This window comes from Martes martes (genome assembly GCF_963455335.1).
Source record: "Martes martes genome assembly, chromosome: 8".
Classification (NCBI taxonomy): domain Eukaryota; kingdom Metazoa; phylum Chordata; class Mammalia; order Carnivora; family Mustelidae; genus Martes; species Martes martes.
The window spans coordinates 76,034,150-76,047,653 of record NC_137895.1 but is presented as its reverse complement, the minus strand read 5'-3'; the positions used below and the strand labels follow the sequence as shown (position 1 = coordinate 76,047,653).

The following is a 13,504-nucleotide window of genomic DNA, read 5'->3' as shown; positions in this document are numbered from 1 at the left end:
CAAAGAGCGTGGCTTTTTCTATTCCTAACCCACACACTGATGTCCAATGTTTTTTATTCTTTCTCTAGAGCGTGATGTTCTTCCTCCCCTCCCCCCACCCCGCAGTCACTTAGCCAGGAAAATATGAGGGTATTTTGCAATAACATTTGGAATATACATTTTTATCTTTTAGTTGGGATTTCTAGTGTTTATATTCTAAAGGTCAGGTGATGTCACAGTCTTAGTCATTAGCCATCCGCGTATCGCTGAGTGTGTAACTTGCCAAGTCAGAGCCTGCAGCACTTTCCTGAACTCAGCAGGAGAATGACAAGGAGTTGCTCGCCCTTTTACGCACACAGACATGCCTAGCCAAACAGTGAAAAGCTACATCACACCAAGCACAGAGCTCACCCTAAAATATGCTGCTTTCCACTGTTCCAGCAAAAGAGATCATGCAAGTGACTTTGGTAATAATGAAAATGGTGAATAGAATTTTTCAGAGGATTTTAGTGATTTGAGTATTTGTAAGCATTTCCCTCTCAAGGAACCTGCCTGCCTTTTTCACTCCTCTCTGTCCCCTTTCTTATTTTCTCATTTTAGGATCTTCATAACTCAAAAGACTCTTTGATTGGTGGGAAATGAAGATGGAAGACTATTGATCAGGGCATTTCTAATGCTGTTTTTTACTCACAGTTCGGTGCAAAGGCTTCATTTATGCCCATAGAGAATACTAGTATGAACATAGAAAATGCTGATGGGGAACACAAAACTTGCTGTTCTTTTGGCAAACACTTAAATCACTTTCTTTGTGCCATACAATTATAACTGGATATAATCTTTGTAACAAGTTTATTAGAGACTTTCATAGATTAGAAAACCAAGGTACAAAGAGGTTGACTAATTTGCCCAAAGTTACACAGCTGGTAAGTAATAGAACCGAGATACAAAACCGTGCGGCCCAGCTCTAGACCTTAACTTAACCTTTGTGCTGTGCTGCTTCAGATAAGAGTCCAGGACAGTAGAAGGGGGAGGATATACAGATAGGACAGTACAGAGCACTTATGTGATAATGATGTAGGTGAGGAAAATGAAAATCCACTGAGAGGAGAGAGTATTTCTGGTGAGTGGGTGACATCTGCACTCACCTTTAAGGCTGAGCTCGACTGTGACAGCGGAGATCAAGAGTGAGCGTTTGCTTTCAATTAGACGAAATGTCATGAGTAGAACATACACACATACAGGTCTGGAAAGCTGGCTCAAAAAATTAGTAGTATAATTTTTGCCAGAGAAAAGGATTGTATATAGGAGTATAAGATAAGGTAGGCTCCAGCCAAATTTTGCAGGCCCCATTATATGGGCAGTTGGGATAAGGGGGTTGAAGGTTTTTGAGCAATGAGGTGGCCAGAGCAATGTTTTCAAGAGCTCAACTTGGTGGGGCAGTGGTTTGAAGAAAGGAATGCTAAACGCAGGGCAAATCAGTAGGAGACTATTTTCATTTTCTATTGGTGCTATAATAATATTGCACATACTTACTTAAAAGAGCACAGATTAATTATACCCCGGTTTCTGTGAGCCAGAAGTCCAAGCACAGCTTAGCTAGGTCCCCCTGCCTAGGGTCTCACAAGGGTACAGAGCGTTGACTTGGGCCATGGTTTTATCTGAGGCTCAACTAGGGAAGATTTTGTTAGCAGAATTCAGTAACTTTTGTACCAAGGACTTCAGTTTCTTGCTGTCAGTCAAAGGCTATCTACAGATCCTAAAGACATCCCTCCATTTCTTCCATGAGCATCCCAACATTGTCATCCCACAACATTACATCTTACTGTTTCAAAGCCAGCAAGAGAGTGAGAGACTTCAGCAGAGCAGCACTGTCATCTTACATAATCACGTATGTCCTGTCACATCTGCCACATTCTGTTAGAAACAAGTCATGGGTCACTCCCACACTCAAGGAGAGAGGACTAGAGAAGAGTATGCATATTAGGAAGTGAACCATGGAGAGACTGCTCTAGAATCTGCTACAGAGACAAATGCAGTTGATGAGATAAACAGAGTCTGAATTGGGGTGGTATTAACACACACAAAAAAAGAATAATCAGATTCAAGAAACTATATCTAGGCAATATAATTATGAATTCTTACCCACCTTATGTTAAGTTTTTTTGCATATATCATCTCATGTAAGCCTCTAAATAACTGTTTGAGGTAGATGCCAGGAAAATCCTTATTTCACAGATGAGGACACAGGCTTTGAAAAGTTAAGTACCGGGGCGCCTGGGTGTCTCAGTGGGTTAAAGCCTCTGCCTTCAGCTCAAGTCATGATCCCAGGGTCCTGGGATCAAGCCCCACATCGGGCTCTCTTCTCCATGGAGAGCCTGCTTTCTCTTCTCTCTCTGCCTGTCTCTCTGCCTACTTGTGATCTCTGTCAAATAAATAAATAAAATCTTTAAAAAAAAAAAAAAAAGTTAAGTACCTAAGTTACAAATATCCCAGCTTCAAATCTGGGTGTCCCAACCTAGATTTGAACATAGGATGTCAGTCCCAGAGCTCACAGTCCTAGTCACTGTTCCTTAATTGGTCATCAAAGTATAGGGGATTTAAAGAAAGATGGGTAAGAAAATATTGAGGATAAACTGCAAGTGTTTAGTGCATTTCAACTCAGGGAATGGTGGTGTTATCGAAAAAGAAATGTCACGAGAGGCACTATTACACTAATACTATGCATACACTATGTGCCAAGCACTGTGCTAAGCACTCAGTATGCATGACACAGTTAATATTCCAACAGCCTCTGATAATAGTGGATATTCAGCAGATATCTAAATTCCATCAATAGAGCATGAGAAAAAAGTCAGTGCTAGAGTAAACTACCAGGGAGCATCCATGTGGAGATTATCATCTTTAAAATTAGATGAGATGGGTGCAGAGGTAATCTAGCAGTGATATGTCACCCCACTGATCACCAGCATTGATTTGGCTGATCTGGCTACTAGACAGTAGCTATGCTGTACACTCAAAAAGGATGACCTTCCCAGATACTGTTCTTCCATCAAGGGTATAGAAGAAGCTGCGCACCTGTTAGAACCTCCAAAAAAGCTTTCGAGTTCAATTTGTAGGAGAATGTAGGGTCATCAAGATTCCAGAACTCCAGACACATCCAAATGAAGCACTGCATGTGGCAGTCTGCCTTTTAAAAAATTAATTAAAATTAGATGGGCTGTTTAAGAGACAAAGGACAGACCTCATAACAGAACCTTAGAACACACCTGTATTTAGAGGTTGAGGGAAGGAAGAGACACTTCAAAAAGCAATGAAGACATATATATCAAAAAAAGATGGGAGATATAACTGGAAAATGCAAAGGGGAAAGAAGAAAAAAGTGTTGTCAGCACTATCAACCACCAGAAAGTAATCAAAGAACCTCAGAATCAAGGTTAGGAGGTCTAACTTTTGGGTAAGATCCAGGAAAACAGCCTGACTCTGTGAGAGTCAGCTGGCCCATGGGTGGATGGGGGAACTGGGCTAGGAAGGAAAGAGTGGGGTGTAAGGATGAAGAGTTCACCAGTATAAATTTCTCCACTAATGTCATATAAGAGCGGTTGAATAATTAGGTAGCAGCAATCTTGTGTGTCATAAAATAGAAGGTGAAGGCTCGTGTCGGAAAAAAAATGAAAATGGCAGAAAGAGAGAGACTACTGATGGAAAGTGACCCCAGCAGAGACAGAACAAGAAGGAGGTGCAGGTCCTTAGAAAAGGCAAGAGACATGTTACTAATGGAGGAGGAGGAGAAGAGCCCTGAAAGAAAACAAGAGGTTCAAGAGAGTAAAATTGAGGATGTTCAAATTGAACATCCTCCATTTTCTTAAAGAAGTACCAAAGTTCACAGTAGTGAGAAAAAGGGAAAGACCTCAGTACTGGAGATAACAGCAAATATTTTAATTAACTGATGCAACAGTTGACCAAAGTGTAGCCCAGTGGTAATTGAAGGCAGTTAGATGGTACTGAACAGGGTTGGAAACTGACATCGTGTGGATGGCAGATAAGCATGGAGGAAGGAAAAAGGGATTCTAGGCCAGCGAGGTGTACTGGCATGGTCTACACTGAATGATGAAGTTAGATGAATATTGATGGGAGTTCAGAATCTGAAGATTATGATTTGGGCATGGAGAAAGTTATCAAAAATAAGGAAATACAGTGCTTTTTATCAGAAAAGGGATGCAGAGACCTTGAAGTAAAATAATTTCAAAGCAAGCAAACTATAAAGTGCCCTCTTGCAGTTTCAGAGGCTAAATAAAGAATGATGAGGCCAAAGTATTATATGGGCCAGAAGTAAAAATAAACAACTGTGGCAGAGGATGTGAGGGGGGATGGAGGATATGACTGACCAGGCATCCAACTCAGGAAGACAAGGTGGGTTTTTATGATGGAGGTCATAAACAGACCAGCAAGGACAGGGCTTAGATGTTAAGGTTCAAACATAGAGGTCAACAGAGGCAGAACACTAGTCTAAAAATGACAACGAGGGCAAGAATGTTTTTGAGGCTTGTTGTGTCTTCATGGGCAATTTTTCAATTAAGGTAAAGAATTGGAAGTTCAACTTGAAAGTCAATCTAAGACCAGAGGAGACTTCGCTTCACAACAGAACTAGGAGGCAGAGTCACCAGAGAGTGACTGAGAGAGAAGCAAGGGCATGCGGCAGAAGGGAAAGTGTTAGCTGGGATCAGATATGAGCATTTTTCCTTTCTCACATCTACGCAGGCACCTCTTTACAAGTGACTCTTCTAATCCTTAAAATTACCTGTAAGGCATTATCCCCATTTTACAGATGATGGGGAAAAAAAATCTAGTTTGGGAATTTGAATCTTGTCCTCACTGCAAATTCTAAGTTTCTACCACAACAGATGGACTCTCAGTAGTCTTAAAATGTTTACTATAGCTTTCAAGGACTAACTGGAAATCATGCCTGACTTATACAAAGTGGGTATAAAACAGAATGTGTTTTTTTATCGAGGTATATAATTAACCTGTAACATCATATTTAGTTTCAGGTAGACCACATGATTTGGCATTAAACGTCCATCATCATAAATTATTTACAAATGTTTCTTGTCGTGAGACCCTTTAAGACCTACTCTCTTAGCAACTTTCAAACATGCGATACAGTATTATTAACTGTAGTTGCCATGCAGTTCATTACCTTCCACAACATTTTTTAACTGGAAGTTTGTACCTTTTGACCCATTTCAATTCTCCAAACTCCACGCCCCAGCAACCACAAATCTGTTCTATGACATGGCTCAGTATTTTTGTTTAGATTGCATATACAAGATCATATGGTATTAATTCAGGTAGCATAATGCCCTCAAGGTCCATCCATATTATTACAGATAGCAAAAATTCCTTAAGGCTGACTAATGGTGTGTATGGGTGTGTTTGTGTATACGTACACACACATTTTCTTTATCCATTCATCCATCAGTGGACACTCAGGTTGCTTTCATATCCTATTGTAAATAATGCTGCAGTGAACATGCAGGTGGATATATCTTTCGAGTTAGTGCTTTCATTTTCTTCAGATAAATACCCAGAAGTTGTTTTGCCGAATCATATGGTAGTTTTGTTTTTAATTTTTTGAGGAACCTCCATCCTGTTTTCCATAGTGACTGCACCAATATACATTCTCATCAGTCGTGCACAGGGGTTCCTCATTCTCCACATCCCCACCAACACTTGTTATTCATCTTTTTGATGGTAGCCATTCTAACAGGTGGGAGGTGATATTTCATTTTGGTTTTGATTTGTATTCCCCTGATGATTAATGATGTTGAACACTTTTTCCTGTACCTGTCATCTATATGTCTCCTTTAGGAAAACGTCCACTTAGATCGTCTGGCCATTTTTTTAAAAGATTAATTTATTTTTAGAGGGAGAGGGGAGAGACTCTCCATTGAGCGTGGAGCCTGACTCGCATGGCTCAGTCTCAGGACCCTGAGAGCTGAGCCTGAGGATCATGACCTGAATTGAAACCAAGAATCAGATGCTCAAACAGGTGCACACCACTGACCATTTTTTTAATTGGATTGTTTTTTGGTTTTTTTTGCTGTGAGTTGTACACACAGTGTATTTTTCTCTTGAGTTATATTCAGATCTAAAGTGTTCTATGTGAGGTTTATAGCTAATACTGTATATTTAAATCTTAATTTTTTTTTTCAAGAAAAACACCTTGGACCCTTTTCCTTAATGATATTAAGGAACTTTCAGATATATCCAAGATATACATATTGAATTTCTGTAACTATACCCTAAAACATTTTTATTGCTATATTTTTCAGGTGTGAGAATGAAACCAAATTTAAAACAGAAGATGTATTTTGGGCTTACAATTTCTGTCCTACACCATACTCCTGGACTGCACTTCTGGGCCTTATTTTATATCTTGTTTTCTTCGCACCTGGTAAACAAAGGCTTTGTGTTGTATTAATCAAAGTGTCTCTTTTTAGAGGGGACAAACTACTCTTTTTCAGATTTTAAACTACTTTACTGAAATTTTTAGTTTCATATTTTTCTCAGGAATGGGACCAATGCCTTGGACTGTGAATTCTGAAATATATCCCCTTTGGGCAAGAAGTACAGGAAATGCATGTTCATCTGGAATAAACTGGATTTTCAACGTTCTGGTTTCACTGACATTTTTACACACAGCAGAGTATCTTACATATTATGGTAAGAGAATATTTTTCTCATCTATAGTTTCAATTTTATTTTTCCTCTTTTTATACATGCTGTCATTTGTGTTTAAAAGTGTAGATGGTTATATTTTTGCTATTATAAGTGATCTCTCTGTAGTTCTTTCCTTCACCAAAGGCCTTGAAAATGTACGTGGAAAAGATAAAAGGAATTCTCCTTTTCTAAGCAGCACTCCTTCTTGTCCCTCAGTGCTTTAGAGACTTCACCCACCTTCCAACCCAAACATCTCCCCAGTTGGAAATCTTCACAGCAGTGCTTTTAGTTTAATGAAGAAACCTAAACAACAGAGCATGGTAGAAAGGAGGCAGGCAGGGAATCTAAGGGCTAATGCTTGAAGATGTCTTGTGACGGAGATGGAGTCATGTCCAAGTAGCTCCCCCAAAAGTCGTGCTGTGATTTATGCCTTCCACTGTATCATCCATGCTGTTCAGGTCACGGCATGTTAATTTCAGCATCCACTAAGAGCAGCACTTACCACTGCCTGAAGCATAAACCTAACAGAGGTGTTTATGTGAAAATATGTGGACCATAACTCCAGTAATGGAATGAAAAAGTACCGGAGATGGAAAGTACAGCATAGGGCATATGGTCAGTGGTACAGTAATAGCACTGTGTGACAGTGTGGTGACAGATGGTAGCTATACTTGTGAGCACAGCATAAGACAGAGTTGTGGAATCATTGTGTTGCACACTGGAAACTAGTGTCAACTGCACTTTCATTTAATGTATGATATATAAATATATTTATATATATAATAAAGAACTATATCCAGTTAGAAGCAGATTTTTGCTTTGCATTAAGCCAAGCTTCAATTATGTCGGCACACTGGTCCATTAGGTCTACTGCTTGCTAGTAGTGGAACAACATTTAAGTTCAGATGAAGTTTTTTCCCTGTTTTTGGATCTGAATTTTAATCTACATGTTATTGGTTTATGTAAGGTGCATGTTTCTATTCCTCATTTACCAAACACATACCATAATGAAGTATTTCTCTTGAAATATGCAGGTCTTTTATTTCCTCCTTTCTTCATAAAACTTCAGATTTTGTTTCCTTTCTAAACTGTACTGCTTAGATAGTCTGTCTGCCTTGGACCCCATGCACTAGTGTTTATTACTAAAAACTGTCACCAGTATACCATTTTATGTATAGCACTGTGAATACTAAATACTAAATCTACCAAATAGATCCCTTGGAAAGGATTGTATCAAAGTTCCTATACTGAAATACTGAAATTCAGTCACACATGATCTTGATTCCTCATTCTGTATAATTCAATTAAACATCTGCTTAAATCCAAAACTTATTATAGGACTCTAATAAGATTTATCTCCTTCAGAACAAATCTAAGGAATATGTGCACTTAACAATCCTGACAGACTAGTTACAATTTTTTTTCATTTTCATTCCAAGAAGAAATACTAAGTAAGTTTACATAATTGACTTCGCCATTACTTGGAGTGGGTCGCAACCCCCCACCCCCAGTTGGCCCCTGCCCCTGGGGCTTAACCGTAGGTCTCACCAATGGAGCACACTTAGGAAGTTTTGGTATTTGCCCACTTTATGTTCTTCAGATTTTATAAAAGGGTCTTGTATTTTAATAGCATTTCCTTGATGATGTTTGGCTTGGGAATCTGGGTCACAAGCATGAAGCCGTATGGCCTTTTTTTTTTTAAGATTTTATTTATTTATTTGACAGAGATCACAAGCATGCAGAGAGGCAGGCAGAGACAGAGAGGAGGAAGCAGGCTCCCTGCCGAGCAGAGAGCCTGATGTGGGGCTCAATCCCAGGACCCCAAGATCATGACCCAAGCCGAAGGCAGAGGCTTAACCCACTGAGCCACTCAGGCGCCCCAAGCTGCATGGCCTTTTAAGAATCTTCCTAATCCAGGGCGCCTGGGTGGCTCAGTGGGTTAAAGCCTCTACCTGTGCTACCAGCTATATGTAGAAGAATGAAACTCGACCATTCTCTTACACTGCACACAAAGATAAACTCGAAATGGATAAAAGACCTCAACGTGAGACAGGAATCCATCAGAATCCTAGAGGAGAACATAGGCAGTAACCTCTTTGATATCAGCCACAGCAACTTCTTTCAAGATATGTCTCCAAAGGCGATGGAAACAAAAGCAAAAATGAACTTTTGGGACTTCATCAAGATCAAAAGCTTCTGCACAGCAAAGGAAACAGTCAACAAAACAAAGAGGCAACCCACGGAATGGGAGAAGATATTTGCAAATGACAGTACAGACAAAAGGTTGATATCCAGGATCTATAAAGAACTCCTCAAACTCAACACACACAAAACAGACAATCATATTAAAAAATGGGCAGAAGATATGAACAGACACTTCTCCAATGAAGACATACAAATGGCTATCAGACACATGAAAAAATGTTCATCATCACTAGCCATCAGGGAGATTCAAATTAAAACCACATTGAGATATCACCTTACACCAGTTAGAATGGCCAAAATTAGCAAGACAGGAAAAAACGTGTGTTGGAGAGGATGTGGAGAAAGGGGAACCCTCTTACACTGTTGGTGGGAATGCAAGTTGGTGCAGCCACTTTGGAGAACAGTGTGGAGATTCCTCAAGAAATTAAAAATAGAGCTTCCCTATGACCCTGCAATTGCACTACTGGGTATTTACCCCAAAGATACAGATGGAGTGAAAAGAAGGGCCATCTGTACCCCAATGTTTATAGCAGCAATGGCCACAGTCGCCAAACTGTGGAAAGAACCAAGATGCCCTTCAACGGATGAATGGATAAGGAAGATGTGGTCCATATACACTATGGGATATTATGCCTCCATCAGAAAGGACGAATACCCAACTTTTGTAGCAACATGGACGGGACTGGAAGAGATTATGCTGAGTGAAATAAGTCAAGCAGAGAGAGTCAAGTATCATATGGTTTCACTTATTTGTGGAGCATAACAAATAATATGGAGGACAAGGGTAGATGGAGGGAAATTGGAAGGGGAGGTGAACCATGAGAGACTATGGACTCTGAAAAACAACCTGAGGGTTTTGAAGGGGCGGGGGGTGGGAGGATGGGGGAACCAGGTGGTGGGTATTAGGGAGGGCATGATTGCATGGAGCACTGGGTGTGGTGAAAAAACAATGAATACTGTTACGCTGAAAAGAAATAAAAAATTAAAAAATTAAAAAAAAAAAAAAAGCCTCTACCTTCGGCTCGGGTCATGATCCCAGGGTCCTGGGATTGAGCCCCGCATCAGGCTCTCTGCTCAGTAGGGAGCTTGCTTCCCCCTCTCTCTCTGCCTACTTGTGATCTCTATCTGATAAATAAAATCTTTAAAAAAAAAAATCTTCCTAATCCATCTAATTGTTTTTAACTATAGGGTTGAGCACTGACAGATTTGTTATTTTTCTTTGTGCCTGTTCCTAAGTTGTGAAACATGGTAAGTGTTTCCTCAATATTATAGTTTATAAAGCCAAACCTAGCTTTCTCTGTTAAAGAGTTTGGAGTTTAGCAGCCTGATGTAGTCTAAAATGTTTTACCATCTGCACTTATTTTTCCTGTGTTATCATCATGATTACCTTCCTTTCTTTGTCCCTCCCTGCTAAAGATTCCATTTCTCTTCCCACAAGTTTCACTTCTCTGTAATCAAACACAGGACTGTATCTCCTTTCATTTTTTCCCCTAAATCCCCACATTATCCAGGATCTAACTTGTCAGTATCACCTTTTTCATGAAAACTTTCCCAGTTTTTAAGTCCTACTAATATCATTCTATTCTAACAGTAACCCTTCTTCCCTAGTCATTTTAGTGGAATTTGATAACGCTGTCCCCTTTTTCGGGTAACCAACCCCCAGAATTCTAATAGGCATGTAACATCATACATTAATTATTTCTGTTCTTTGCAGTTGGGCAGGGCAGCAATTATTTTCTCCATTAGATGAGGAAACCAAGGTCAAGAGAATTTAAGAAACTATCCTAGGAGTCTGCCTGTGTCACTTTGTGACTTTCCAGTCCACACTCTCTACAGAGCCTTCCTCTCACTGTAATTCAGTCATGCATCCCAGGTGACCTAGTACTATTTTCTGATTATTTACCAAGTATAAGACATGTCTGTTTAACATGAACCAAACAAATGAAATAAAGGACCCCTATATGTGTAAATGGAGTTTTTAACTAAGAATGTGATTTATACCAGCACCTTAAGAGTTGTATAGCTTCTGATGATTTAATCTAACAAACTGTCATAATTTAGTCAACCCTTTCATGTTTTTTCAAAATCTCGTAATTTACCTCTTTTTTGCTTTTCTCATAACTCTTCCTCATTCCAGAGCAGATTCTTTCAGGTGGTCAGTTCAGCGGCATTTTTTCTCCATAGTTTCCTTTTCCTGAAATGGTGCTTATAGGCATGTCTTTAAGAAAGTAGTCTTGGGGGGGCGCCTGGGTGGCTCAGAGGGTTAAGCCTCTGCCTTCGGCTCAGGTCATGATCTCGGGGTCCTGGGATTGAGCCCCGCATTGGGCTCTCTGCTCAGCGGGGAGCCTGCTTCTCCCTCTCTCTGCCTACTTGTGATTTCTGTCAAATAAATAAATAAATAAAAATAAATAAGAAGGAAAGAAAGAAAGAAAGAGAAAAGAAAAGAAAAGAAAGAAGAAAGAAAAAAAGAAAATAGTCTTGGGGCACCTGGATACTCAGTTGGTTGAGCATCCAACTCTTGGTTTCAGCTCAGGTCATGATCTCAGGGTCATAGAATCGAGCCTCGAGTTGGGCTCCACACTCAGCAGGGAGTGAGTCTGAGATTCTCTCCCTCACTGCCTGCCCCTCACCACCCACATGTGTGCCTGTTCTATTAAAAAAAAGTAGCCTTAATAATGTCTTTCCCAAGGGCAGCTGGGTGGCTCAGTGGGTTTAAAGCCTCTGCCTTCGGCTCAGGTCATGGTCCCAGGGTCCTGGGATCAGGCTCTCTGCTCAGCAGGGAGCCTGCTTCCTCCTCTCTCTCTGCCTGCCTCTCTGCCTACTTATGATCTCTGTCAAATAAATAAATAAACTCTTAAAAAAAAATCTTTAAAAAAAAAGTCTTTCCCATTCTGTAATGATTCAACAGAACTGAGAAATATTATTCAGTTCATTAACTGCTCTGTTTTGCTTGAAGCTTGATTTTTGAAATATGTCTTTATATTGTCTAGTTTAGCCCTTCATTTCAGATCTATTTACCCAGTGTATTCCATCTGGCAATGAACAAGAGCACATTTATTTCTAGACCCTCCAGTGTGTCAGGTATCATTCTAGGCACTGGGGACCCAAACACAAACAAGCCATACAGATTCAGCCCTCGAGGAGATTAGTTTTGACACTGAAACAGAAGAACACATCTCCCTCAAAATGCCTGCAGTCTAGCAGACAAGACGGACACAAATTCATGCAGACAATTATAATACTTTTTCATAACTATGATGGGGCCTCAGCAAAGTGCTTTAAAAATACATAGGAGAGAACAATGATCTCTAGCCAGGGAAGTAAGGAGAAAGCAGAAGTTATATCTGAACCCAGTTTATCATTCCTCTTGAGTTAGTTAGACATTACAAGACTAATAATACATTATATTATGTTCCTAGAGCTCAAACAGTAACAGTAAAGCAGGCTGGTAGTTATTTCTTAATCCATGTCAGACCAGTTAGGCACAATTGACCAGAAAGAAAAGTCAAAATCAAGTACTCTTTCCAACATAGGACTGTATCTACAAATATGTATTATTTTCTATTGCAGGAGCCTTTTTCCTTTATGCTGGATTCGCTGGTGTGGGACTCCTTTTCGTCTATGGCTGTCTTCCTGAGACCAAAGGGAAAAAATTAGAAGAAATCGAATCACTCTTTGACAACAGGTTATGTACATGTGGCGCTTCAGATTCTGATGAAGGGAGATACATTGAATATATTCGGGTGAAGGGAAGTAACTATCATCTTTCTGACAACGATGCTTCTGATGTGGAATAATTTTCAGATGCTGATTTATTTAGGTATTTAAACAAACCTGGGGGACAAAAGCAGCAATTGGTGACCTCAATGCCCTGCTTTTAATCTGGTTCTTTCCACAGTCTAGTTTTGAATGACCTCATAATCTAGAATATTTGATTAGGAGGAAGATACAACCATGATGACATTTTTTTTTCACAAGCAGAAATGTAAAACAATATTTAGAGATTTTAAACTAATAATTACTGAACAAATGTATGTAATTCCTTCCTGAGGTAGTCTAAAATGAATATTGTATCCAGTGACTTCAGTGGTATCCTTTTTTCCTAAAACCATATATAATTATTAGTGGCAGTAGAATCAGTGCTAATCTAGCTTAATTGTATGATATACTTATGAAGAAGGATTCTGGGATAAGATCTGAGGGTATTTTCTGTCAAAACATGGCCTGTTGGCCCTAAATTTTCCTAAGGACAAGTAGCTTATCTGTGATCAGCTATTAGAAAGATTCCGTTTAAGCTTTCAACAAATTCAAAAGTGCCTCCTACAGAGGCACAATTGTCCTTATCTCCTGTGGATTCCACATTTTGGTCTCTCTCCAAATCAGATCTTGAGAGTTCTTCAGAAACTGACTCTGCACAGGACCTTTTGAACACTATGAAAAGCAGGTCTTTTAGGGTTTATTTTCATACATATTTTTTGCATTGGTGATAAGTATACATTTGCACAGATAAGCTAGCAAGTTTTTATAAGTATATTTTATTGCTAGAAAGTAAGAAAGAAAACATTTTTATGGATCCCTGATTTGAGTTAGTCACTTAGGT

The 13,504-nt window shown here is 39.5% G+C and overlaps 1 protein-coding gene across 1 annotated transcript in view; it reads left to right on the top strand.

The window, feature by feature from the left end:
• The window catches only part of SLC2A13 (solute carrier family 2 member 13), a gene marked incomplete at its 3' end in the record, with an annotated part of 373,708 nt that extends 361,007 nt beyond the window's left edge, over positions 1–12,701 (top strand). Inside the window, exons 8-10 of the mRNA XM_080811884.1 lie at positions 6,312–6,433; positions 6,550–6,702; positions 12,475–12,701. Coding sequence (XP_080668010.1) covers positions 6,312–6,433; positions 6,550–6,702; positions 12,475–12,701 — 502 coding nt within the window. The remainder of the gene's footprint in view (positions 1–6,311; positions 6,434–6,549; positions 6,703–12,474) is intronic.
• Positions 12,702–13,504: the final 803 nt, after the last annotated feature.